The sequence below is a fragment of the Gloeophyllum trabeum genome, assembly GCF_000344685.1.
Source record: "Gloeophyllum trabeum ATCC 11539 unplaced genomic scaffold GLOTRscaffold_00003, whole genome shotgun sequence".
NCBI classification, from domain to species: domain Eukaryota; kingdom Fungi; phylum Basidiomycota; class Agaricomycetes; order Gloeophyllales; family Gloeophyllaceae; genus Gloeophyllum; species Gloeophyllum trabeum.
In genome coordinates, this window is record NW_006920412.1 from 2,184,986 (window position 1) to 2,210,995 (window position 26,010).

General features: G+C 53.0%; 10 protein-coding genes across 10 annotated transcripts; 6 read left to right on the forward strand and 4 right to left on the reverse strand.

Annotated features, from left to right (window-relative positions):
- Positions 1-381: 381 nt before the first annotated feature.
- On the forward strand, positions 382-2,398 carry GLOTRDRAFT_72769 (MFS general substrate transporter; the record flags this gene model as incomplete). The annotated part of the gene is made up of 8 exons (XM_007865389.1): positions 382-709; positions 761-874; positions 932-1,055; positions 1,112-1,268; positions 1,320-1,562; positions 1,619-1,896; positions 1,959-2,075; positions 2,133-2,398. 8 exons carry the CDS (start codon positions 382-384, stop codon positions 2,272-2,274), a joined length of 1,503 nt encoding a protein of 500 aa, XP_007863580.1. The 3' UTR covers positions 2,275-2,398.
- Positions 2,399-3,876: 1,478 nt separating this feature from the next.
- On the reverse strand, positions 3,877-4,670 carry GLOTRDRAFT_110174 (uncharacterized protein). The gene is made up of 4 exons (XM_007865390.1): positions 4,542-4,670; positions 4,399-4,467; positions 4,183-4,236; positions 3,877-4,127 (listed from the first exon to the last, which is right to left on the reverse strand). Exons 1-4 carry the CDS (start codon positions 4,611-4,613, stop codon positions 4,077-4,079), a joined length of 246 nt encoding a protein of 81 aa, XP_007863581.1. The 5' UTR covers positions 4,614-4,670; the 3' UTR covers positions 3,877-4,076.
- Positions 4,671-4,766: 96 nt separating this feature from the next.
- On the forward strand, positions 4,767-6,576 carry GLOTRDRAFT_57339 (uncharacterized protein). The gene is made up of 4 exons (XM_007864868.1): positions 4,767-4,981; positions 5,130-5,190; positions 5,311-5,702; positions 6,264-6,576. The coding sequence occupies exons 1-4, from the start codon at positions 4,885-4,887 to the stop codon at positions 6,473-6,475; spliced, it is 762 nt and encodes a 253-aa protein (XP_007863059.1). The 5' UTR covers positions 4,767-4,884; the 3' UTR covers positions 6,476-6,576.
- A 1,105-nt stretch (positions 6,577-7,681) lies between these two features.
- On the forward strand, positions 7,682-11,032 carry GLOTRDRAFT_120144 (uncharacterized protein; the record flags this gene model as incomplete). Its single annotated transcript, XM_007865391.1, has 10 exons — positions 7,682-7,830; positions 7,895-7,987; positions 8,101-8,166; positions 8,225-8,379; positions 8,576-9,040; positions 9,100-9,125; positions 9,194-9,369; positions 9,488-9,863; positions 9,919-9,937; positions 9,993-11,032. 10 exons carry the CDS (start codon positions 7,682-7,684, stop codon positions 11,030-11,032), a joined length of 2,565 nt encoding a protein of 854 aa, XP_007863582.1.
- Positions 11,033-12,952: 1,920 nt separating this feature from the next.
- On the reverse strand, positions 12,953-14,231 carry GLOTRDRAFT_36205 (uncharacterized protein; the record flags this gene model as incomplete). Its single annotated transcript, XM_007864696.1, has 8 exons — positions 12,953-13,049; positions 13,120-13,206; positions 13,270-13,495; positions 13,558-13,630; positions 13,681-13,724; positions 13,782-13,930; positions 14,020-14,111; positions 14,196-14,231. The coding sequence occupies 8 exons, from the start codon at positions 14,229-14,231 to the stop codon at positions 12,953-12,955; spliced, it is 804 nt and encodes a 267-aa protein (XP_007862887.1).
- Positions 14,232-14,575: 344 nt separating this feature from the next.
- GLOTRDRAFT_110176 (EF-hand) lies at positions 14,576-16,282 on the forward strand. The gene is made up of 9 exons (XM_007865392.1): positions 14,576-14,588; positions 14,732-15,151; positions 15,213-15,224; positions 15,422-15,462; positions 15,516-15,549; positions 15,609-15,773; positions 15,834-15,936; positions 15,991-16,045; positions 16,092-16,282. The coding sequence occupies exons 2-9, from the start codon at positions 14,929-14,931 to the stop codon at positions 16,110-16,112; spliced, it is 654 nt and encodes a 217-aa protein (XP_007863583.1). The 5' UTR covers positions 14,576-14,588; positions 14,732-14,928; the 3' UTR covers positions 16,113-16,282.
- A 336-nt stretch (positions 16,283-16,618) lies between these two features.
- Positions 16,619-19,774, forward strand: GLOTRDRAFT_57344 (acetyl-CoA synthetase-like protein; the record flags this gene model as incomplete). Its single annotated transcript, XM_007864869.1, has 16 exons — positions 16,619-16,712; positions 16,795-16,809; positions 16,887-17,168; positions 17,234-17,317; positions 17,372-17,378; positions 17,429-17,616; positions 17,676-17,755; positions 17,818-17,839; positions 17,894-18,009; positions 18,063-18,341; positions 18,391-18,502; positions 18,613-18,819; positions 18,871-18,977; positions 19,027-19,322; positions 19,372-19,458; positions 19,521-19,774. 16 exons carry the CDS (start codon positions 16,619-16,621, stop codon positions 19,606-19,608), a joined length of 2,064 nt encoding a protein of 687 aa, XP_007863060.1. The 3' UTR covers positions 19,609-19,774.
- Positions 19,775-19,818: 44 nt separating this feature from the next.
- GLOTRDRAFT_114832 (vitamin B6 biosynthesis protein) lies at positions 19,819-21,883 on the reverse strand. The gene is made up of 13 exons (XM_007865393.1): positions 21,679-21,883; positions 21,589-21,618; positions 21,505-21,540; positions 21,353-21,445; positions 21,209-21,298; positions 20,771-21,152; positions 20,682-20,720; positions 20,603-20,628; positions 20,507-20,548; positions 20,415-20,450; positions 20,321-20,361; positions 20,209-20,269; positions 19,819-20,158 (listed from the first exon to the last, which is right to left on the reverse strand). Exons 1-12 carry the CDS (start codon positions 21,817-21,819, stop codon positions 20,224-20,226), a joined length of 1,002 nt encoding a protein of 333 aa, XP_007863584.1. The 5' UTR covers positions 21,820-21,883; the 3' UTR covers positions 19,819-20,158; positions 20,209-20,223.
- Positions 21,884-22,522: 639 nt separating this feature from the next.
- GLOTRDRAFT_72784 (uncharacterized protein) lies at positions 22,523-23,420 on the reverse strand. Its single transcript, XM_007865394.1, has 3 exons — positions 23,320-23,420; positions 23,033-23,260; positions 22,523-22,954 (listed from the first exon to the last, which is right to left on the reverse strand). Exons 2-3 carry the CDS (start codon positions 23,258-23,260, stop codon positions 22,799-22,801), a joined length of 384 nt encoding a protein of 127 aa, XP_007863585.1. The 5' UTR covers positions 23,320-23,420; the 3' UTR covers positions 22,523-22,798.
- A 358-nt stretch (positions 23,421-23,778) lies between these two features.
- On the forward strand, positions 23,779-25,245 carry GLOTRDRAFT_110178 (uncharacterized protein). Its single transcript, XM_007865395.1, has 3 exons — positions 23,779-24,287; positions 24,340-24,758; positions 24,816-25,245. The coding sequence occupies exons 1-2, from the start codon at positions 23,963-23,965 to the stop codon at positions 24,687-24,689; spliced, it is 675 nt and encodes a 224-aa protein (XP_007863586.1). The 5' UTR covers positions 23,779-23,962; the 3' UTR covers positions 24,690-24,758; positions 24,816-25,245.
- Positions 25,246-26,010: the final 765 nt, after the last annotated feature.

Here is a 26,010-nt window from a genome sequence, read left to right on the forward strand (position 1 = left end):
TTGATTATAACTGACGTCACGGGCGTTTGCGACAGAACGTGGCCCACTTTCCCCTTTTGGCTCGAGATGGTCATGGCGCAATCGCGACACTTGCTTGCGGTGCGTCCTCTGCTTGCAATCTAGTTGTCCTGCCACAGATTCTGCCACAAACTTACCTTCGGTCGTCCTCAATGGCCTGCAACGCTTGTTTCTTCTCTTTGACTCTGCTCTTACGTCCGTAGAGGCTTCTCTTCAAAGAACTCCAATTCTAGATGATTCCATCGGCGATCGAATCTCGATAAGTTCGACCTGATCCTTCCGACGGTATAAACTCTGAAGAGCGCTCGCATTTTCTGCGTTTCCTCCCATTCGGACCTCTGACCGCCCTCTGCGCATCCTACAATGGCGACTGAACACCACAACGCTACTCATGATCAAGTGACCCTTTTCGCTGAGACGTCCTCCCTGTTACAGAATGAGTACACGCTGGAGTCAAGGATTTCTCCGCAAAAGGGTAGACCGTTGGAAAAGCTACAGCTGGCCGCATTGTGCGCGATTAGGCTGGTTGACCCCATCGCATTCACACAAATATTCCCCTACATCAACGAGATGCTGCAGGCCATGCATGTGACAGATGATCCGTCGAAAATTGGATTTTATAGCGGTATGGTCGAGAGTGCATTCGCGATCGCTCAGTTGATATCGATCTACCAGTGGGCACGTCTATCTGGTGAGCAATTACATCATTTTGGCAATGATCTGGTCTTGACCACTGTAACAGACGTCGTCGGACGACGCCCTGTTGTAATACTGGGTACTGTGGGCATCGCCTTTACTTCTTTCATGTTCGGCCTTTCGAGAACTCTCGCCGGAGTTTTAGCAGCGCGCGCCTTGGGTGTGTTGGCTTGACCTTCAGACGCGTAATCATTCGCTCATGGTGGACATTATCCAGCTGGGATCTTTTGTGGCAACGTCGCCGTGATCCAGTCAATATTGGCTGAAATTACGGATTCATCAAACCAGGCAATTGCGTACCCTCTCTTCGGGCTTATGTGGCCTCTTGGTGTCATTGTTGGGTGAGGGACTTTCAACAACTCCCGCCGCCTACACTAATAGATCCCCCTCCGAGAAGGCCATTATTAGGCGGTGCCTTGTCAAAGCCAAACGAACAGTTTCCGCAGGTCTTTGATTGCGCATTCTTCAGAACTTTCCCCTACTTCCTACCGTGTGCTGTTGCCTCATGCATCTGCCTCTTAGGTGCTGCACTAGCTCTCCTATTCTTAGAAGAGGTGAGAAGTTTGCACCTTAGTCCGAATCTTCGTTCTGACTTGCATCTTCAGACGCTGCCGATCAAAACACGCATGATCACTCGCGATTACTCTGTGTCATATGGTGCTGCAGACCACGACGATGACATGAAGCGGGAGTTACCGCCTCCAAGTGCCAAAGAAATTCTGTCGCTGCCAATAATTCGTGCCATATGTGCTTCTGGATTTGCCCTGAGTTTCGTCGAGACCGCATTTGATGTTGTCTTTGTCCTCGTGTGTTATTCACCGATATCCTCAGGTGGTCTACACTTTTCGGTAAGTGCAAGTTCTCCTTCCGCAGGTAAGCTAGGTCACTAAGTTAACAATGTCAGCCGTCAGAGATCGGTTATTCACTCGCCACGTGTGGCAGCTTAGCTGCTTGCGTTCAGCTTTTCTTGCTTCCCGTTGTCCTGAGGCGATTCGACACCGCCAGAGTGTACACTTTTTGCATGGGCTTGTGGCCATGCGTCTTTCTGATGATGCCCTTGCTGAACGCTATAGCGAGGTCCGGCTTGCAAGACGACGAAGTAAGCGTGGATGCGAAGGCATTGGTATGGATAGGTGTGGCGATAATGCTGGCACTCTCTCGATTAGGTTGCCTCGCATACTCGTACGTCATGCCTAATTATGTTTGTCGAGGCCGTATTCCTAATCTTCCATTGCTCCGACCAGGCTTAATATGATCCTAGTTAAGGAGAATGCTCCGAGTGTTGCGGCCCTAGGCGCCACCAACGGTATAGCGACCTTCGCACAGTGTTTTGCCCGCGCAATCAGCCCCGCTGTTGTAAGGTGCGTCCAATGTACTTGTATTTAGTCACGCAGGGCCCTCACCGCATGGGGTTGAAGCTCGCTATTTGCTTTGTCCTCGGAGAAGCAACTGTTACGAGGGTACATGTGGGTCGCGACCATGGTCGCTATATCTATATTCGGATGCATACTTTCGACGGGCATAGCGGAAGGTAGGAGGGTGGTTAGGTCCTCCAGGTAAAGCATCATCCAAGACGACACACTAATTTATTTCTTCACGACCTCTTCACGATGTAATGATACCCCACATCACGTTGGTTGCGCATGTCAGTCGATACTGCAATAAAATCTTTTCATGACAGAAGACACTCCTAGGACGCGAAGTGTCTGGTGCTGACGCACGAGTATTGCAGACACTTGACAGATTAGTGCTCCCAACAGCGAGGTGAGCCCGACGCTCGTAGCGGGTCTACGCTACACGATGACCTCGCCGCCGGTAGGGTCGGTGCCTTTGTTCACCGGTTGCAAATAGCTTGAGTCTATACATAGGGTGGAAATACAAGGATATATTACAGCCCATTCACATCAGAAGAGTCATTGACCGAACCCACAGAGCCTTGACTGTCCCTATTCAGCTGCGCCAACTCTAGAATTCGAAGTAGCCCGACTCACCGGAAAGACCGCGTGGTCACTAGTTGATGGTGATGTGATCACCTATCCGTACGCTGAAGCGTACTCGTTTGCCGTCTGCAAAATTTTAAGAAGGTGCAGTACTTATGTGATTAGGGTCGCGCGTACTAATGTGCATGTAGAGGAACTTTGGGATGATGGTTATCGTCTTATGATCTAGGTATCAATATTTAGCAAAGGCGTATGTGGCTTCCAAGGCCACCCACATGTCCAGGGCATTAGTGAGGATGGTTTTTGAACCTCTCCGAGGCAGATTGAAGTCAAGCAAGTGGCGTCGGTGCAGAGCACGGAGCAGGGCCGACGTTGAGCCATTTATGATGTCATACTACCTTTTCCAGGACGCTTGTCTCATGATGCATCGACAGTGCATCGACTTGTTAGACCGAAGTGAGATGCTTCCGCTGCATTCTGCTGGTGGTTCGAGCGTTGGTGTGGATCGAACGTTTTCGCTGTCGGAATAATGAAGTTTACTTGACGGCTGCCATCGATCGAGCAAAGACATCTTTCTCCACAGGTATAATAACTTAGAATAATAGGCCTACTAATCAGATACTTGCGATGATCCCCGCAAGCTTGATGGCGCACGGGTTGGGATATGGCAACTGACGATGTATAGGGAGACGGGTCAAGTCCTTTCAAACATGTAAAGGAGAGCGAGCTATGATTTTTCAGAGAACGCGCCGGAGACGGGCCGCTGGACTTGATAGGAATCACGGTGAACAAAATAGGTAAACAGCATTAGGTGCTATCCGAGTAGAGGCTCTGCAAACCGGCGGAGGTGGACCCACAGACGAAGAAGCAGATTCTGGAGGCGATGACACGGAAGCATGATCTCAACCTGCGGCACACCCGAGCAGTACAGGTACCACCTGGATCGACACAGAGATTCACCGCGACCATTGTTCATGCCGCTGACTAGACGCGAATCGTAGGCATCCGAGGCTCACGCCCAGCTCAATATTCTCGGCATAGAATTTTCTCCCATCCAGAGGTCTTCAGTACCTTTCGGCGCCCTGTGTCAACTCACTGAGCTAGAGGGGATAGCGTTGACCTGAAAACCTGTAGCTCGGCGAAACATCATCGGTTCACATCTACCTGGACGTTAGGCTTATTCTTCCCCACTACTTACTGACGTTTTGGAGGTCTTGATGGCCTCGTGTTGAAGCCAAGGATCACACCGACTATGATTCAACCGAACCCGAAACAGTCAAAGTGAGAAACACGAGGCGAATCTTATTCGGTTCAACCGGTATTCGAGACGTAGCTCGCTCCTTGTGATCGTAGACAGGACACCGACGAGGCCGAGACGATCAATGAAGGGCATTTCTGCATTAATCCGGAGTATACACCATATTAGAAAGGCTTGTCCGATGCAGGGGTCGTGTCTTCGTAGTACCGGCCGAGCTATTTCGCGCCAATCAGAATGAGCCGCCCGACGAATTGCATCACAGGTGCTCACCACCGGCACTTTGACTAGCAGACGGTTCTTCACGATCGGTGTAACGGAGAGCAGCTAACATGGAATAAGAAATAGATGTCAGTGTTTCAAATTCAGTGGGTCCAGTCGCACGGCCAAGCCCAGCGACAGGAAGGTACAAAGCGTCGGGGCATGTGGAAGCTCGGCGGAGGACAGGAGGACCACCGGGAGTGAAGACAAGCGGAAAACATAACTCACGTAGATTAAAGTGATACCAGCACCGGCGCCCCAGACGCCCAGACTAGTTCCCCACCGCTTCCCTAATGACTAGAATGGTTGGATTGCGGCGTCAGGCTCGCATCCATTCATCCCTAGATATCCCGATGCTAGCAATAACTCACTGAAAGGGAAAAGGACCCAAGGCGCTTGTAAGCAGGCGTAGGGTGGACTTCTAGTCTGTGGAAGTTGCTCATTGCTGGCGATCTATTAGGCAAGAATAGGCAGCCTATGGAGAGGAAATGTAGTGTAATGAAGACAAGTCGTGCTCGGGATCGGTCGACCAAAGTGGAAACTGAGGCGGAGTTCGAAAAATCGTAGTATCCCGGCTCTCATTGGCTCGAAGCAGTAGATCACTTACTCTTGACTACTTTCTGAGTCGTCTAGGCTTCACTGGTCCCTGCAGCTGCTCACTCGAGTGACTATACTGCTTCTATATTTTGCTGAATCTCTTTCCGACCGAGCAGTATGACCAATCCGCGGCAGCGTCGGAAGAGTAGATCTGGCTCGCACAAGCCTGTGCGCCATTCAAACCGAGCTAAGCGTTTATTGAAGAAACAACCCCGTAGGTCGATCTGCTATCCAGTCTTTCACACTAGGTCCTGTTGGAGGGGTGGTTCTGGGTTTCTTGCGCTTCCATTAAATTCCCGGAGTGGACTTCCATACGAGTGTGCGACCGCCTGTGCTGGTTCTAACAAATCAACTCTATCTAGCGATCCGAGGTCCGAAGGCCCTGCAGGATGCTTGGGATAAAAGTAAGACCGTCCGACAAAAGTACGTTCCTGTTTTGAATAATGTTCCTGGTACCACAGCACCCGGGCATCATATGCTTTTGATTAATCCCCTTGAGTGATCCATGTCTGACTTTCCGCGTCTATCGCGCGCGGATTATAGCTACGAAGCCCTAGGCCTTGTACACTCCCTAAACCCAACGCAGTCGGGAGGAGTCGAGATGCCTCTAGGAACGAGTTCTTCAGCAGCCGCATCAACTTCAGCCACCACCTCGGCTCCCGCTCTTCCCGCGCGTGTCGAGCGGAGTACCCCTTCGAAGGGTAAGGAAAAAGAGGTGGACGGAGGAGTACCGAAGGGTTATGGTCGCATTATCAGAGATGCAGACGGCAATATTCTGGATGTCGATTTGGGCGAAGACGAAGGTGACAAGGAGGAAGAGGACGAAGATGTACTGGTGGAGGAAAAGGCATGGAAAGAAGCACCGAAGGCCGAAGCGGGGCGTTGGGTCACGATTGGCGCAGACGATACGAATAGATCCACAGGGGTCGTCAAAGGTGAGCGTGATGCCCACTTTTCATACTGTCATCTTGTTTCGTACGCGGACTGCCGTGAGTCCACGAGGTTTCCTTGTTTTGATTGCATTCGAGGTCATGGGGGTAAGGCTTCAGAGCGCCTTTTCCCTACGCTTTCAGAGCCCGATATCCGGAAGGACATGATATCAGTGGCGTCCAACAGGATCTTCCGGCCGACGCCCGAGAAGGCAGTACCGGCCAAAGCGATTCAAGGAAGCTAGGCATGTTACACAAACGCTGGCATACTGCTGTACAGTGCGGACGATGCGAAAAGAGCGCATCAAAAGCTTCATTCCTGATTGACAGGAAGGATGGCCGGATCGCCATCTCGTGCCCTCTAGAGTATGAGTGAGATCTGGGCATATCCCCCACGTCAGTCTCAGGGATACTTCTAGAGCAGAGATCCTCGATCCCTTTGGCTCACAGCTTGAAGTGCAGAATGCTTCCGCGTTTCGTTCTATGTTTGCGGTCATAATTTTCTGCCGCGGCTTGCGTGTTTCGCGCACGCCATTTGTTTATAGAAACTAATTATTTCCTTTTTAGTGCTAGAAGAGCTGTCAAGCTCCCAAACACGAGCTACACGCCATAGTTCGTCGACGGAGGTTTGGTACCTCCAGCGTCTCGTGCACAAGCATGGGAGGGATCTGGAAGCCATGGCGAGGGATAGAAAGCTGAACGTGGATCAGAGAACGGCTGGGGAGCTGGGACGCGCGATCAAGAAGGCTGGAGGGTTGGACAAGTTAGTCGGAGGGTAGCTAGCCGCGATGGAGCGTCGCAGTAGTGTTGCTCATGCCCATATACTTCCGTGCGAAGATTGGAGAGTAGAGGCCGGCAAATGCCATTCGATATCGGCCGCCTTGTACTGAAATAGGTGTGATTGTCATCATACGGGTCGTTGCAGAGTAAGGTAGATATTGCCGCTGTTTGGGCCGCGAACCGGCGGACGGTGATGGGACCCGCATGGGTATCATGATGAGGGGTAGAGCAAGCAATATCCAGTACATGGTATGCCAGCATGAAAGCACCCGTGTGGTAGATTTTCTGCGGTCTGTGAGAACGAGAGCGTCGGTGAGTATGGCGCTTGCCGGAGAGCACCGGAGAGCTGAGCCAAGGGAGGGGCTGTGCACACGGGGCGTGAGAACTCGCTGCTTCTCGCCCGTATCTGGAACCATATCGCGCTAGGAATGGGCAGGAGTCAATTTACACGGCATTCGCACCGCCATTAGTCGGAGCGTGCGAGGGTGGATCTGGTTGGCGCGGCTAGACAAGTCGAGGACGGAATGAGAGATATGGTTCTGGGATCTTGGACGGAGCCCAAGTCGCCGGGAAGGTGGAGGACGCGAGGGCCGTCGCGAAGACCGCGATGGAAGAGTGTCAACCGGGGGGTGCATATGGAGCTGGCACCGATGTCGGTGCGACACGCTGCTGGAGAGGAGTTGCCGGGGATAGACGAAGGAAAATTTAGGTACGGTGGGGCGGCGTTGTAATTTGTTGCTGGGTGCTACAGGGCGCAGCGTTGTATTTTATTTTCTAGGCACTGGGCCGCGGGAGGGCAGGGAGGGCATAAGAGGGTAGATTGAGCTGGGCGGGAGCCTGGGCGGGGGAGCCAATGGGGACGGGGCGGGGCCAAACAGGCGACGGATCGGGAGATCTGGTAATTAAGGAACTGGGGGCGGATCTCGAAAGTGGCCGAGACCGGAAAGGGAACGAGGAGGGATGGACGAGGGCGAGCAGGAGCGGACGGACAGAGGCGATCAGTCACTCGACTGTCACTCGACGCGATATGTTTTGTGACGCCAGTGACCGACCGCTTCTTCCGATGTTTTCGTCCCCCTCCGCCTTCCCCGCCGCGTCCTCCTCCGGCGCGCGTCCGAGTCCTGTCCTATATAACCCCCCGTCCGCGCCACTGGCCCGCATTCCCTTTCCTGGCCCGCCTTCCCATCCCCGGCCACACGGCCACCATGTCCCCCAAGGCCGACTCCTCCTCCGACGACCGCAGGGCATCCTCCGCCAGCCCGCCCTACCCCCCGCCGCCCGCCCGCCGCACGTCCTCCAAGCCCAAGTCCGCCAGGCAGCAGTTCTCGGCGTGCGGCGCCTGTCGCATGCGCAGGTACGCCCCCGCCCGCCCCCGCCCTCGCTGACCAGACCGCTCACCGCCGCCTCCCCAAGCACAGGGTGCGATGCGACCTCAAGGACCTCCAGGCCGCGGCCCTCGACGGACAGCTCATCGCGTGCTCAAACTGCAGAGAGCGGGGTCTCAAATGCGTGTACGTTCATAGCCCTGCCTTCTTGCTACACGCGTAAACACATACAAACTCCGTCCTCCATCCTTATCCGCACCCATCGTCCATGTACTCATGCCCCCTGCGTCCCGTTCCAGAGACGAGTTTGCCCAGGTCAAGGCAGTCAAGCTCCTCCGCAGAGGCAGACGCCTCCAGCAGGTAGAGTGAGTCCGCCCGCAGCACCCACCCACACCCCGCCCGCTCATTTTATTCGCCTGGCAGGGCCGTGTACGGCAAGGTGCAGCAGAGCGACTCGCATCCCATGAACCTCCTCGCGGGACACACCATCGCCGTCTCACAGACGTCCCTGTGCGCGATCCCCAAGCTGAAGCCCGAGTTCTTCAGCTCGCCCTTCTTCAGAGCGTTCAGCATGCAGCGTGAGTACTTTTTAATTGTGCTCATCTCCGAGGCGCGTTGCCCGACGTTACCACATGCTCTACGTAATCCCCATTTACGACTGCCTCGCGCTTCTCTCACGAGATAGTGCCGTCCTTCGGGCCGCTGTCATTCCCTAACTGCTTTGATGCACTCGCTAAGCAGTCCAATCGATATTAACCCTTCTTGCCATTGTAGGACCCATTCTGGATCCCTTGGAATTCACTTCGCGGTACTTCGAGTACAGCAAAGGCAACCCAGATGCATTGGGAACCGCTGGTCAGCTCATCGCCATGGTCCTCGTGGTGTGGGCAAACAGCTTCGGCCTTGATGAAGCCGGCAACCCTATGGAGTCTGAAGCACCTCTCTTGTCCCCCTCCCTTCCTCACGCCACCAACAATTCGGCATCCGCATCTGGACATGCCTCTGAGCGCTCGTCAGCGTCCCCTGGAGCTGAAGCCCCGGGTGGCAACTTGTATCTCAACACCGACGACCTCTCGCTTCGCGGTATCGAGCAACGATATGACGCTATACGAAGGAGGAAGGACAGGACGAACGACATGCTCCGAGAGATCCTGAGATTAATCGACGTATGTGGTATACTGCGGAAACCGTCTTGGGACGGCGTCAGGGTCCTGCTGCTTGTATTACCACTGACCGTCGGTAAGCAACGGTTCGCCTTTCAATTGTTCTATATCCATTGACGTTGTGGTATTGTTCAGATATGCAGCCCCCCATGGAACGCCTCGTGAGTTTCACATTAGTAAGCCCGTCCTGATTCGGAGCCTTACGTGTCTTGCGCACCCCTCCCTGCAGACGATGTACGAGTCAACCCTCAGCCAGATATACACCCTGTGCAGTCTCTCGCCACCTGCTCCGGTACACAGTGGCCAGGGTGAATATATCGACGCTCTAGTCCGGGCGCGAATATTCTGGTACGCCTACGCGCACGAGGGCATTACGACTGGGCTGAAAGGCGGACGACTGTACCTGTGAGTATTCCGCCGTTGTATGATATATGGTGCCTATCGCTCGGGCCTACTTGTCGGGGCGTCCGTGCCTGCGCCCACCCACACTAGTGCTGATAAATTACCCTCGCGCACGCCACAGATCGGAAGATGACCTCGATGCGTTTCAAGCGACGCTGCCGCCCCTCCCGCTGTCCACTCACTCCCCGTCCTCCACGCCCCATTCGCCGACCATGCCGTCTCCTCCACCACTCACCCGCACCTCGCTGACCTACACCGTCCACTATCACTACGGCGCCGTGCCTCTACGGGTGTCCAACGCGTGCCGCCTTGTGCATGCAGCTCTAACTGGTCCTAGGGCCCGACAACGAGGCGAGATAGACGAGAGTTCGGTGCGGGAGGCATGGGAGATGCTCGACACTGCATGGGAGGAGCTCGAGACGCTCAAGTCCCCTACCGCAGGCTCCATGGGTGTCCTGTCCAGAGATGAAGTGCTTCGGTTTGTGTATGGATGGCAGGTGCGTCCCCAGCCATGGATTACTTTGCTTTACGGACTAATCTGTGGATTGATAGATATACATATTCGAGTGTCGTACGTCTTCTCGATTCTTTATTTGCACTATATAATAATTACTGCATTCATACAGACAATGTTATTCGCGAAGCGCTGAAGCAGCGTCTCGTTGCACTGTCATCCTCGTCCTCCGGCAGTGGATACCCATCCTCCTCATCACTCCAATACGACAAGGCTGGACGTCTACACACACTCGCGACCCAGAAGTGCCATTATTTAGTGCGGAGCGTAGTCCAAATTATGAAGAACAACCTGGGCACGACGTTCTTCGAATACGACGCTGGGATCGTCCGAGACGGGTGCTTCTTTGCCGGGTTCATCATGGCTGGAGAAGGACAGGGATCTGACGAGGACGTCGAGGTTTGCTTGCGAGCTCTCAAGGAAATGCGATGGGCCCTCTGCAAGAGCGAGGAGCGCGAACAGAATGTCAAGCTGGTCTGGGAGGGCAAACAGGCTAGGGCTGGACTGCCCTCGGCTCAGCAACTCTTCGAGTCTTCGCGCACCGCTTTCGGGTCTGCTCCCCAATCCCCGTTTGGCAGCCCGCCGTATGCGTTGTATACCGCGAATGGGGTCCCCCCCCAGCTCCCGAGTATACAAGCGGTCTCTTCCATGCCTCCGTCACCTGGCCATCGGTTCCGCCAATCCTCTGCTACTAGTGCTGATGGCAGCTGGCCGATCCCAGCTTCCAATCGCAGTGACACTTCTTCTCCCCGCCCGATGTCTTCGCACTCTTCCTTCCTCTCGTCATCCAGCCAGACCCTGACGGGGTCGTCTGTCAGTCTATCGGATGGGGTTTCCGGCATGGCGAGCATGTCAATTCCGCGCTCCACCGCGTATTACTCTCGGGCCGGCGACGTAGGCAGCCAGAGTCACCAGCTGTACTACCCGTCCAACGACCTCAGCCAGTACAACTATACCGCATCCTCGGGCTCCTCGACACTCCCGTCTCGACACCCAGCATCCGTCCTTACAACGCCCGCGGGTGGCTCCTCTGGACCACTTTCGACGACGGCCGGGGTGTACCAGCAACATCAAAATAGATACTTTGACCCTACCGCCGCGCCGCCTGTCTACTCTTCCTCCGCGACCTCCTTCCCCGACGTCTGGCAGTGAATCTCTCACGGATCGGCCGCCTGTAGCATCTCATATCTCTGTACTGATATTCCTGTTTTCTCTCAAATTTCCTTGATGATATATCCCAGCGCATATTCGTGAAGGTCGCTTCCCAAACCTCATGTCCAGGCTTCTCACCATAACATGCATGACGTCGGCCTTGGCGTTATTTTATTATATCCGTATGTTTCTGGTATTTATCCGACTTCTCCACCTATTACCACCACTGGCAGACTGATACATCTGACCCTTTGTTCCATTCTCCTGCGAGCCCCGCACCAGGGACTTAATGTATTCTATCATGATGTACTTGTCATCTGTGGCCAATTTCCCATTTTTTCGTAGACCTGTCATACTAATATGTAATTATACCCGTCGTACATAATAGCAGCATCAGTCCGTTCAGAGTCATGCGCGGGACGGTACGTGGCATCACGCGGTGGAAGGTAGCGTTTAGTCAAGCCTCCCGCCGTTTAATGGAAGGTGTCGCAGGATTTAGGATTGTTGGGCCGGCCCGATCCGTAGCCAGTTGTTCTTCAAGGTGGGTTCTCGTGGATGCATCGGATTGATGAGAAGCGCCTGCCGAAGGCTCAGAAGTGGGGGAAGTGATGAGCATTAAACCTTTTCAGTCCTGCGAGCATGCTAATTGCAAGTTTACAGCTTAGGTCATGGCAGAAATCACGACAGCAAGCTCGACGGAACTCCCGATAGGAGATCTAGAAGCCCCGGACCCCCAGATATAAACAAACAACTGCCTCGGCCTCGGTCTGGCCAATCAGCGGGAAGAATGAGTATATTTGAGCAACCCCCGCCCATCCCGACGTCGGAATGCGCATCTTTCCCATATCTTCGCAGTGCGCGGGTATCAGAAAATGCAAAAAGTCCGACCGAACCTTTCTGCAGGCAACTGGGCCAAAAGCCTTCGGTCAATTTCAGCCATAGGCTCTGACGGTGTAGAATGCAGCAGACCCTGTCATACTTGTAAATGATCGTTCATACCTCCATGATGACCCTAGCGCCAAGGCATGAGTTGTCACTGCGGCATGCGTTCTCGCACACCAGAACGTGTCGGACCAGCTGAGAACACCTTCTGCATTGTTCTCAGCCAAAGCCATAGTACGCGCGACCTGTCATAATGCGTTAGGCCCATCATGGAAGACATTACCAATGGCAGGCGGCGGCGCTATTAGTTCGTGTTGGAATTCAGAACAACGTCCGGTATGGGGAAGCAGCAGGCGGCAGCCCACGGAGCTCCTTCAGTTCATGAGCCTCCATGTTTGCAGAGGCACGAGTGTCTCGCGCCTGTCATGCTGTGATACATTAGCGCACCAACTCAGGGACACTCAGACATACTCCTGAATCCGATGGTCAATATCTCCCATGCTCATTGCTTGGGCCGGAAATGCGGAACCCTTGACATCCACCTTCTGGTATATCCGAGGTGGGACAACAGTCACGTTGACCGCCTCAAAACATGCAGGTCATGATGCGCATGGGCAGAGAGTATTGTACAAACCGTCCCAAACAGTGCATTTCCCAGAATCCTCGAGGCAGTGCGGGTAAATAAGCCAAACTGCAGACTGAACCAGTTGGCGCAGCTCGCCAATCCGGCCACTCGCGTATAGCTCCAGCGGATGCCTCCGCGTTGAATTAGCGATGAAGTAGTGCTTCGTTAGATCAACTCAGTATGAGTGTCCCAGGATCTATGAACTAGCATGAACCTTGTATGCCCAGTCTCACCCCAGACTCCTTTGCGAGGATACGGCAATCTCCCGTAATCACAGCTTCGCACAGCAGTCCCGCTCACTCGTGAGGTCTATGCCTAACATGCCTTCCAGCTCTCTTAGAGCGACTAAAGATCCCCCAATAGGGACGCCTGACAAAAGAGATGGAAGGAGGGCAAATGTCATGATTAGTAAGTCACGAGGCTAGCTGACCGGCGGGGGGAAGATGAGTAGGCAGGAGCTGATACTTACGTATCGTCTTCATCCCGAGAGCCCGGGCTGCCTTGAGGTTTCTGGATGGGAACGACGGCAGGCAGATGGTTGCACGTTCTGCGAGTGGAGAAACTGTGCGGAACCACTCACGTTCCGATGTCATCCAAGAATACCGCATCTTGGGGTGCAATGCCATTTCTTTGGCAGGCTAGAAGGTAAAATTCCGGCTCAGGTTTGCTAACAATAGCGGACTCCATCGGTGCTTGCCCGTCAACGCGCAGTGATATATGACAGGCTCACCGCATGCCTAGTGTGCTGGAGTCACAGAAATCGTCAAATAAGGCTCTCAGGCGTGGTGGTACTGGTCCCCCTTTGTCCCAGCCCAAAAATGCCAATTCCGTAGGTGATAGTATAGCTCCGGGGACTGATAACGCCTTTGCGTTGAATCGGGAGGACCCTGAGTCTTGCGAAACATCGAACTTTGTAAAATTATTTGTGAGTGCAATGATACGCCATCTTCCTGCCGCTAATAAAATAGATGTCCATCTTTTTATGCCATCCGATCAGGCAGGCGTATTACGGACGAACCTCGAATCCGGTGGATTGCTTCGACCACCCGTTCATCGTATTCTGCACTTTCTCTCATCATACGACCAAACAGCTTTCCTACCTGCCTGAGATAATAAGCGAGGTCAGGGAGGACCAACATACCTCGCGTCCATCAATCGTTAGCTTGTCAGGCAGTGGTGGACATTCTGCACCAGAAGTCATCAACATTCTGATGGCGGTATAAAATTTACCACCTGGCATACTTATATCCTTTGCTTTACAGTGCTCCATGTACCAAATGTTGTTTTTGGTAGTGTCCGATAATTCGTCGCCGAAGCTCTTGTAAAAGTCGTACAAAAGCATTTCGCCGCGTTCGAACTTCTGCCAGGCCCCGCTGTCGCCACGCTTCATTCTTATTCAAGAACCACCGGAGGCGGACAGTCGAAAACAACCGTCAGTATGGGCTTCAATACCAAGCTAAGATCAGGAGATCGTACCCACATTGAGACATTGATGTAGTTCTTGGGAATATTATGCTCGCACTCATAGGAAGCGATAGCTATGAAAGGACTTTTGAGCACTACACCACCTATCTGTGGTTCATGGGTGGATGCCGTTAGCTCAACTTCATCTATTGAATCTACCGCGTGATAAAGAGGGGGGACTTGCATACCCACATCGAATATGACTGCTTTGAGATTGGGGCACGACATGTCGCGGTTCTTCCAGACAGCGAGGATATATGAGTTGAGCGAAGCAAAACTTGAGTGGAGCAGAACTCACGGACTTCGTATGTACCTGAGGCGAATCACAGGTATCTCTTAACCTTAGGTAACACTTGAGTTGCGCGGCAATAGCCAATCAGTAAGGAGCCAATCAGGGAGGAGCCAGTGGATACCAAGTGACCGGAGGCAAACCGGAGGCGGGGCGGGTCCGATTGGCTGAGAATATTCCGTGCCCCGGATGAATCACGTGGCATCGGTAAACACTTCTGTGGCTGTTACCCTTCCGACCTGGGACATCGGAGGATCATCCTTCTGAACGTTCGACTGCAACGTTGTCGTTGAGGTATCCTTTCGTCGCACCCTACTCTGATAATTTCATGCTGATACTACGCCGAGCAAGATAGGTGCTGAGGCAAGTATCCTTCACTGTATAGCCCGCTTGCGCTTGTTACTCCGTCCACTCTAGTCAGTTGCTGACGCTTGGCTACGGACAGGAGCTCGCGGAGCGAGGCAGTCACACACCTGAGTCATCTTTGTATCATGAGGCGGGCAACTTCAAGTAGGACAGTCTAAAAAGATATCTATGTTATAGAGTGCGCTCATCAAGCTTTGGTTCCCACGATATCACTGTTTGAGTTTCGTCGGCGCTCATACTGTCGGACGCTTACCTGTGCTCTTCACCACCATGTACTCTCACCCCAGCCAACGCAGCCACCACGGTCCTCTTCACCATTCTCATTCCCAGTCTCGTCAAAGCTATCAGAACTATGGCACTGCTCCTCCCAGCTACGGCGGCTACGGGCCCCCTCCTAACGCTGACCCCCAACTCTGGCGTTGGTTCTCAACTGTGGACACGGATCGCTCCGGCCAGATATCTCTGAATGAGCTTCAAGCTGCCCTCGTGAATGGTGAATGTCCGTTGGGAGATCGCTGCAGCTAAGCTAATACGGGTTCCCCTCGGATGCTTAGGAAATTGGACGAGTAAGTGCTTATCTACTCTGTATCTCAATCCGAATCGGATCGTGTGTGGGCAGTATCCCGTATCGCACCCCTCACAGTGTCTGAGATGCGGTTGAACTGCCGGTACCGGGACTGCGTGCGCCCGGTAGACAGAATGTCATATGTCACAATACCATGCTCTGTCCTTTGATCAAAGATTCCTGACGGTTCGGCGCTAGAATTCGATTTGGACACAGTGAAGATGCTTATGAACATGTTTGTGCGTTTTGCGTCTAACTCCCTATTGTACATGGACCTCAACTTGTACACCAGGACTCGGACCGAAGCGGGACGATAGGATTCAATGGTATGCACCATGAGCATTCCGACTTGATCGTAACATTTACGAGCTATCATCCACTGAAGAGTTTGCGGGTCTGTGGAAATACATCGCCGATTGGCAGAACGTTTTCCGGCACTTCGATAGGGACGGTTCAGGGACTATCGAGGGGCATGAGCTATCCGAAGCTCTTCGGAGCTTCGGGTACAACCTGTCACCTAGACTGCTTCAGTTGGTTGAGACAAAATATGGTGCGTACATGCTCGTTATTGCGACCGGGGAGTTGACAATTTGATTCCCGGTATTCGTAGCTGCCGGGCCCACGTCAGGGTATGCGCCTCCGCCCGGTATCTCGTTCGACCGTTTCGTGAGAGCTTGTGTAGTGGTGAAGTCTTTGACTGAAGCATTTCAGCAGCAAGTACATTATCTGGTCTCGCGATACGAAATTGACTTCTGCCTTGCATTTAGGCTTGACACTGACCGCGATGGCTGGGTGCAAGTCAGTTACCAGCAGTTCATGGAGGTGAGTCCCATGCCTTGTTCAGAGGTACCAAATTGACGTGTTACAGATGTTCCTGAGAGCTCCCTGAGGCATGACTCATGAATGACGATGAATGTGTTTACGACCCAGGTATCTCTCCTCTTGCTGTATGACCACTGTACTGTATTGCTCAGACATTACGGATGTAATTCATGCTACTTGGCTACCAATGTGTGCATATTTTATTGGACAATTACCGACTATATGCGCGGCCTTTATCAGATAACTCTATGCATTGGGCCACTGATGGCATGTCATGCAACTGAATGACCGGTTGTGAGTGGCCTGAATGGCTCCGACGTCGCTGCGCTCGAGCCACCTCTCGTACGCTCGACTGCTAAAGGTTATCGAAAGACTAATATAGCGCTGCATTGTGCCTTGCCCATCATATGGGGGTGATGCAATCACGTGTAATTGCAGTCGTCTCTGACCGCTGGCCACCGGCAATGGTCGCATCCGCGGGTAATATTCCACTGGCTGTATGACCAGCCAACCCCCTTTCCATTGACGACCCATCTCCTGCAGCTTCGCCCGCTGGCCCAGCGCAATACCGACATGTCGTTGAACAAACAAGTCCCCTTCCCCGCTGACTTAGACTTGAAGCGCCAGTCCATAGAAGTCCCAGGGACGAAGAGGCCTGGACAAACTGGTTCGTTTTGCCACTACGTCGGCGCGTTGCGTTTGTATAGACTGACGACTGGCCCCGCTTCGATTGCCGCTCGTGTCAACAGGGCATTACCGCAACGGTATGTAATGGAACGCTGCTGTCGCGACGCGCGAAGCGTCCGCGGAATTGAGCCTTGTCTGACATCTCGTCGCGTAGGCTGTTGGGGCCTACTCCCCCTCGGGTGCGAGCCCAACCGCCTGAACACACTCCTCGATATCTACGAGACCGGTTATGCTCTCTCCAAGGACCAGCCCTTCCTCGGGTACCGGCCCAAGCTCGCTGAGGATCAGCTCGCAAATCACTTTGTCTGGCAGACGTATGCCGAGGTAGACGTAAGACGGCGGGCCATAGGAAGTGCGCTCCATGCCCTGTTTCAGAGCGGGGTTCTGGGCGGCGGGGAAATGGATACGGTCGGCATTTGGAGTCAAAACAGACCTGGTCCGTGTGATACGCCTCACCTCCAAATTCCGACTGAATTGACCCCCGCATCTGATTGTTCAAAGAATGGCAAATCATTGACCTCGCGCTTCATGCTTACAAGAAAATAGGGGTCAGTCTGTATGACACACTGGGGCGGGATTCTGTGGGTACGTGTTTGCTCCATTGGTTGTGGCGGGGCCCTGACTTATCGCCGCTATTAGGATATATGTATGTTTTTCCCAAAGTCTTCTGCCGCAGGCTTTACTCACCAGATGTAGCATCCGGCATGCCCATCTCACCGTCGTGTTTGCGACATGGCAGCATATACCCACCCTCCTGAAACTTGCCCCTAGCCTTGGCATCTTAAAGCTGATTGTATGCATTGATGACATACCACCGAAGGCAAAATTTGTGGTCTCTTCCTGGGCAGAGCTACAGAAGGTGCAGGTGAAAGAACTGCGTGAACGTGCGTAGCATAACCATGACGTGCTCTGTTGACCAACATATCTGAGATACGTCATTCAGTTGAAGCCGAGGGTAAGGCGAGCCCTGTCGAACCTTTCAAGGTCACTCCCAATGATGTCGCTTCATTATGTTATACCTCTGTAAGTCGCGGTAACCTCAGCCTCTCAGCCTAGGGGGTTCATCCGCTGAGCATGTACGTTAGGGCACAACCAGTACTCCCAAGGGTCAGCGCTTCACAATTTGAGACCCCTTCCTCTAAACTGAAATCATAAATTCAGGTGTTGTTCTGACTCACGGAAACTTGACGAGTGCCGTGGACTCGTGCTTACACGGCACAGGCTTCGATAACCGTGGCGTACTACTGTCCTATCTCCCTCTCGCTCACATATATGAGGTAAGTTGCAGTGAAACTATCCAACGGCGCGGTATCTAATGGCTACATTCTAGAGAATTGCAGAATTGCTTATCATCAGCATCGGTGGTAGCGTAGGATACTTCAGTGGAGACCCCTTGAAATTACTGGAAGATGCGCAAATTCTCAAACCCAACTACTTCCCCTCTGTACCTCGAGTATTGAACCGTGTCTACCAGTCGGCTATGGTGGCTGGAAATGCTCCAGGATTGAAGGGGAAGATATTCGCCAAGGCTCTTGAGTCAAAATTGCAAAGGCTGCGAACCACTGGTATCAATACCCACGCGCTATGGGACAGACTGGTGTTCAGAAAGGTAGGATGAGTCCTCTAGTCTTCCGTTTATCATACTCACCCATATTCAGATCGGCGCTGTGCTTGGCGGCAACCTGAAAATGGTTACCTGCGGCTCTGCACCTATTGCCCCTGACGTGATGGATTTCCTGAAGATTGCGCTTGCGTGTGACGTTGTCGAAGGTAAAGCATGTCATCATATCTATGGTACTCGGGTCTCTGACTCTTGACTGTAGGGTATGAGCATCACATCGTGTTTTATGGTGTATTTCGAGGCTAACAGCGCAATGGCAGTTACGGCATGACAGAGAATGGCGCTACTTGTAGCCGTGTCTGGCCAAATGATCCTACTTCGAGTGGGACGGTTGGTCCTCCCCAACCTTGCAACGAAGTCAAGCTTGTCGATGTGCCTGCCATGGGCTACACCTCAGAGGACAAGCCATTCCCCCGAGGCGAATTGTGTGTGCGGGGACCGAACTGCTTCAGCGGCTACTATAAGGGTATGTTTAACTGTCTTGCTACCCGTTCGTAAATTCACGAGCAAGTATCAGATGATAAGAATACGAAAGAGACTCTCGATGACGAGGGTTGGCTGCACACTGGCGACGTTGCCGCTATCGACGACTGCGGTCGAATTAAATTGATCGACCGTGTCAAGGTACGTCTGTTCATTACTCCTGGATGCATAAACTCTAACCATTTCATAGAACATCATGAAACTTGCCCAAGGAGAATACGTGGCTCTTGAAAAGATTGAGAATCTTTACAGCGCCTGCCCACTCGTTGCTCAAGTATACGTGCATGGCGATTCATTGCAATCGTTCTTGATCGGCGTGGTCGTGCCCGACCCAGTACAGCTTGCATCCCTGGCGTCCGATATCACCGGCAAGAAGATTTCTCCGGAGGATCAGCTAGCGTTAGGCCTTGCTACTAGGGACGACAGGGTCGTGGACGCCATTATGAAGGCATTGGACGTTGAAGCCCAGAGGAACGATCTGAAAGGGCATGTGGATGTCATCTTTAGTTGTGACGTCCGCTGACCAGGCTATTAGGTTTGAGACTCTCAAACGCATACATGTCACTCTGGACCCTTTCACCGTCGAAGATGGTACATTGACACCTACGTTTAAGATCAAGCGGTGAGTTTCGTGATTTGTATATGACAAGACCCAACAGTGCTTACTTTGTGTCCTATTTCTAGCAAGGACGCCTATAAGAAGTTCCAAGTTGAGCTCGACGCACTCTATGCACTGGGAGAGCCTGCTTCATCTCGGCCCTCGAAACTGTAGAGTCAGTGTGGCCTATATACCTCGGAATTTGTTGCGCTCGACTAGCGTTCTAGACGGTACTTATGGACCATTACTATAGTCACTTCGTGACGGATTGTACTGTCGCTGTAATATAATGCGGTGGTTTCTTATACGCAGAAGATAGTTGCTCGTGGTAGACTCTGCCTGCACCACGGGTCGCCATCGGAATTCCGAAAGTCAACAACCGTGCGCATGTCCGATGCGTGAACACCTGGCATAACGACATTTGACGACATGTGATGTGGCGTACTCTGTTACAGGACGGCAGAAATGGCAGTACACAGATACTGCTGCCATCTGAGGGGAAGCAAAGAATGAACTCAGGAACCACAGGGTTGCCGACCGGCCGGCGAAAGAAAAATCCATGACCAGACCAGCAATCTGAGAAGACAATCTGGATGATGCCGCTGCATCAACAGACACCTGCGGGATCTTAGCAGTTGCTCGTATGCCTCAAACGAAGTGAGAGCTCAGACTGCTTGATTGCTACAGCGTATCTTTGTATCGCATACATCTCGACGGATATGTCCTGGCAATCATTGGCACACGTACATATCCCACGCAACAGAATAGACATACCGTGCTTATTCCCTTTTACCATCCTCTATTGGCCATCCGACCTCCCTTCATGTCAGGCTCGCTGGATACATCGCGTCAGCTAACAATCACCGCATGCAAGCTCGCAACTCACATGTTCAAGCCCACCATTGCTTCTCCCAGATCGCCGGATATCTGTTGCGAGAGAGCATGAGTCGCGAAACTAAATCGTACGGCAAGTCACTTACTTCCGCGAGTACTTTGGGGTTATTATAATGAGTGACCTGTGACGGATCAACACATGAAGTCCACAACTCTAGAGATGATGGCAAACACCTACAGCTTGCACGATCGCTTTTGCGCGTTTTGCGGGGTCACCGGACTGCGCATGATCAGTCAGACGCGTGCTACCGCAACATCAGGGTTTCACACTTGCCTTGAAAATACCGGACCCGACGAAGACTAGAATGACGGGATCAGTACGTCCAACCCGATGTGGAACCGTGGCTTCTCACCTCCATCACAACCTAACTGCATCATTAAAGCAGCGTCCGCTATTTTGCTTCCATGAGTCTTTATTGTTTCCAATGATGATGAACCGCACCAGGCGTGGCGATCCCTCCGGCCGCGAAGTTCACCACTGGCAAACGCTTCAGGCGCGAGGTCTCCTTGAGTAAATGGTACGGTGCTCCGATCTCTTTCGCGAAGACATATAACTCTTCTTCATTCATAACACTTGACTGCCTAATTGCAGTCTGGACCGCTCGCGTGTGGCGCACGGCCTCCACAACATTGCCGGTGCCCGCCTCGCCCTTGGTGCGTATGAAGGCAGCGCCTTCGGAGATGCGGCGGAGTGCCTCACCCAGATTACGGGCGCCACAAACAAAGGGCACTTTAAAGGCGTGCTTGTTTATGTGATGTTCCTCGTCCGCAGGAGTTAACACTTCGGACTCGTCAATGTAATCGACTCCCACAGCTTGAAGAATCTACTTCGAGATGACGATACTCCATCTGGGACCCAGCAGGGAGATAAAGGACAAACCTGCGCTTCGACGAAATGGCCAATGCGCACTTTCGCCATCACCGGAATCGTCACGGCGTCAATGATCTGCTTAATCAGGGCAGGGTCGCTCTGATGCAGAGGAACTATAAGCGCGATGATAGAGTGGAACTGCGATAGCATTACCATTCGTGCTACACCCCCCTCGGCCCGTATGTCAGCTGGCACACGCTCCAACGCCATGACAGCACAAGCTCCGGCCTCTTCAGCAATCCTAGCCTTGATACACCCGAGTCTATCACAAACACGTACAGATACGACAATTAGGCGGTACACACCTGCTCGGGGCTGACGACATCCATAATCACACCACCCTGCAGGATGTTCGTTGACTCGAAAAGTTTCCACCGCAATTGACTCACCTTGAGCATCTGGGCGAGACCCGACTTCACCTGTAGCGCAGTTCATCCGCGTCATGTGAGCGCCAATGCAAAGTATGAATGTGGACGAACACCAAAAGTTCCCGAGGCGCTGCTTCCTCCATCCCTAAGTTCTTTCGACCGAGACGGCGCGACTGACGACAAGGACACGTTTCCGACGCCATGAGGCACAGGCGGGGTCGAGATGGACGGCGTTCCAGTCGGCGTGGTCATCGCTTAAGACAAAGGAAGAGAACAGATTCGAGGAACTGGCCCTGTCGTATAACTGACTCAGTGCAAGAGGCCGCAGGGCTTGGAGTGCATTGTACATTATCCCGATCTGTCTACCGGATCTCGGCCGGAAATGAAGCCTGCGATCCCGTTGCCTGTTCCGGACCACTGATCAACTTCGGGGCCGCCGGGTGGCTGAGAATCCGTGTTTGTGCGCCGATCCCCTTGCGCAAAGCGCAGAAAATGATTGCACCGCGACCAAGCAGGCGGCGTTGTATGGCAAGCCCAGCGTCAGTCTGTGGATATACCAGTACTGACAGCATCAAAGTTACAGCGATTTCCCCCCACTACCCAGCCTGTGTGGCGGGGATTCCTAGTGTGGAGTTCTCTTCGCTAAACTTGGGCCGTGATGGAGACTTCATTTCTTCTAGGGAGAAAGAGAGCGCTCAGCAGGACGAACAAGCGCATGCCTTCGTCTGATAGCCTATATCTGTAGGAGACGCGTTACAGCAACCGATGCCTGATCCACCCACACCCACAAGGGCGCCATATTATACAGCGGCCACCATCTTATCCGGAGATCATGGCGCAGTCGCGACCCAACAGAAGACCATGACAGCGTCATCTTGCCCTGGGTTTTATAGATGACATCCATTCAATGAGAAGCGTCCGTTCCCGAGCGACGTTCACCCACGTACGAGTTGCAGCTGTGCGTTCTTACCGCGAGGAAACTTCGGAGAAGATGGCCTTGTACGTGTGTAAGCGGGATGAACGTTAACAACCTCCTGGCTAGAACGCAGAGACTCGGGAAAACAGTGAACTACGTCCATGAATGTGTTCACGGCTCTTAAATCCCATGAGGTAGCAGTGTCCGATTGGGCACCGCACGGGCCGTAAATATCACGTCTGTCGCACCTGTATCGATGCTTCCGGACAGTCTACATCGGCAGCATGCATGCGATCCATCTCGAGGTCTTGATGTTTAGAAGCCTCTTTGCTGAAACCATTCAATAACTCGGTGTTTCGCGCGGCAACCGGTAATGATCAGATGCTTCGAAGCTTTCACCTCCACACGAAGTCTCGCGCTTTCAGGCGACTCTGCCGGGAACAGTGTTTTTCTAAGATCGTGTGCCAGTGCCTGCGTTACATCAACATGCCATCAGGCGGACGCCAATGAAGAGAGGAGATATCAGTGTGGTATCAAACAGGGACTCACGTTCACGTTTCCCTCAATGTTACGAATCAGAATCAGATATCTCCCACCGGCATTGCGGACATCTGAGTACACAGGAATAGATCCCCGTGAGTTCCTTGGTATATAGTACGGGTACTGCACTGCCAATGGGGCACGCTGCGCGGCAGGTCCTTGCGAGACGGCTTGCGAGTAGCAACGTGTCCGTAACACCGGGCACAGGAGCCGCCTGAAGGAGGTGATACGCTGCATCTGAGCAGGCATTGTGAGGAGCGATCACGCAAAGTTGGGCCCAGCGCTGATGAGCGTACCTGGGTGATACCTAAGCCTGGATCTAGCCTGACGTGTGGCGGTCTTGAGGAAGGAATTGAGTCAGCTGTGGGCTCGTGACGGCGGTTGTGGCCAGAAGCAGTGCGTAAAGGAATAAAGAGAACTGCCAAAGGCGAACAGGAGAAGGGCCGAGAGGTGATCGGAGTGTGAAGTTTGTTTGAATGTGGCGGGCGAGCGCAGCGGTTCCTTTCAGGCTGCGCGGTTCCTTTTGATTCAGCTTCGGCTGCTCCAGTTTCTCAGTGGCCGGGTAATTTTGTTTCGTCTCTCGCGCTAATTGCACACGTCAATTCCTATTCCTAAATGTATGTTCCTACGAGTTCCTGGACTGATGCTGTTGCAGCCTTCCCCGGCCTGTCTGGAGCCCACGGATGTTGTGATATCCGGTTATGGTGGCGCTGACCCTTGGAAACCCCATATAGGGCCTGCTTCCATGCTTTTCTGCCGATATCCATGCGGCGGGGAGCGCGGCGTCCTGGATGAAATACATGCAACAACCGTTACGTAGCTAGGGGCTTCATATTCTCCTTCTTATCCGATCTCGGTGCATCTCATGTCTCTTCTCTTTATAAAGGCGCGGCAGCCCCTTCCCGCTGGGCCCGTTTACACCCCATCGTCCTCGCCACCATGAATGCGTACTCTACTGGCTCTGGCAGCCACTCCAACCTCGTTAGCCCCCTCGCGGGTCTCAACCTCGACGCGTTCGACGCTGGTCGTGCCGGATACACATACGGACAGTACGGCAACATTGACACAACATACCTGTACCAACGTCCACAGTACATCTTCAGCAACCCTGCCTACCCTGGTTACGGGTACCCGCACAAGCTGCCTCCAGCCCTCCCCGAGTATTCGTTGAACTGGAGCTGGCCCTGGGCTCCAGCAATGAACCCCTACACGGATCCATTACCGCAGGTGGCGTACAATCCATTTGTTCTGCAACATATGGAATGTATGTCATGCATTCTTCATTTCCCCAAGTTCCGTGCTAATTTGGGATTTAGTTCCTGCTTCACCGACGGACACCATCGCCTCCGATCTCTCTCCGTCACCGGCGCCTCAGCGCGTACCGTTATTGGCTCCCAAGCCTCTACCGTACCACTCTCCCAAGTTCCTACAGTTCGAGCTGCCGGACGAAGATGAGGACCTCTCGCACCCGCCCTACATCCGGCCGTCCAAGCGAAAGCGGGTTGACGAAGACGAAGACGCCCAGGAACAGGGGCGCATGAAGAGGCGAGCGTCGGAAGACGTGTCCGCGACGTCGACATGGTCTGGCCATGGTCCGTCGGGACAGTTTGCGCCCAGACGCCAGTCAATGCCACAATTAGCGGCCAGCGCACGACGTCGGCGCTGACGATTCAATTGGTCGCCTCATCTATTGCGCAATCGTTATCCCGTACAGGCTTATCTGTAAATCTGTATTGTAAGCCCCATCTGACTTTGCCTCGCAGTCTAGTTTTAAACCCCCTGTGATCAGCAGATGTTATCAGCCTCCGATATTCCAGTACATTCAATTCTGGCCCACCTTTGCCGACCCTCGTGTCGAGCACTACAAGAGGGTTCGGCAAGAAGTTTTGTGGGGCTACGACGGCCGTCAGTGAGGTGCATGTAACTCCGGTGTCATCTGGCTGTACATAGGACGCGCCATACTCGGGTGGTGTCACGGGTAATTACGAGGGGTATGGACCCGGGCTGAGAGACCCGATCACCCAGGGCAGCTATTACTTGCACTTGTGCCTGTCTCAGTTGCTGTGTCGGGATGTCACGGTGTGTGCGGGCTACGGCTGGGCGGTAGGGACGTTGCGTGGGGGTGAATGGACTGCTGATATGTTATCGCGCGTATTTTAATAGTACCATACTGAACACTGCTACTGGCTCCTTTTGATTGCATGCTTGTGCTTGGCTGCTTACAACGACACCGATTTCCGAATGCCCCACTCAGTGCCATTTCTCAGGTACGTACCTTCGCAGTTTTGTAGTCTTGGCCGCTGGGACAGACCAATAAAGCTTCAGTTTCAGCTCGATGTGTAGCGGCACGTATACCATATCAGCTCATTTCGGTGCTAGACATCAGTGATCAAGCCGTATCGGAATATAAGAGAACGCCTCAGTCAGAGTCCGGAGCTCCATGTAACTGGAAACGGATGCTGAGCGCTGAGCCCGTGCGTAGGCCTATCATCAGCGCCAGGCTCCTGAACCATCCGTCCTTAGCGTTCTCGCTCCTCCTTTACTAGGGCGCACGTGCAGTGTTATATAATACAAATCTATTTTTAATTTATTACCGGATACAGAACGAACAAGAGGAGGAGAACGCTATAGGACGGCTGGCACAAATGTCGTCGCCGAGATCCCCGAGGCTGACTAAGCGGACGGTGGCTGAAGCCTTTCACCAGCGGTCGGCGGGCGATGTAGAGAGCGTCTCGACACCTACCTCGTTGAGCTCACGCAGAACACATATAAACGGGTGCTAGAATAGTTCAAGACCAATGTAAATACCTTTGGTATACTTCTGACACTCAGAGGGGCTTGTCTATAGCCATTATGCCTCTTCAGCCGGATATTCAGCCTTCGGTACTACTGATAACCATTGCATGAGTATACCATTCAGTTAGGACATTTTTACATTACTATAAAGTACACCGTAGCGGCAAATCCCAAGGTAATAAGTTGTAAAT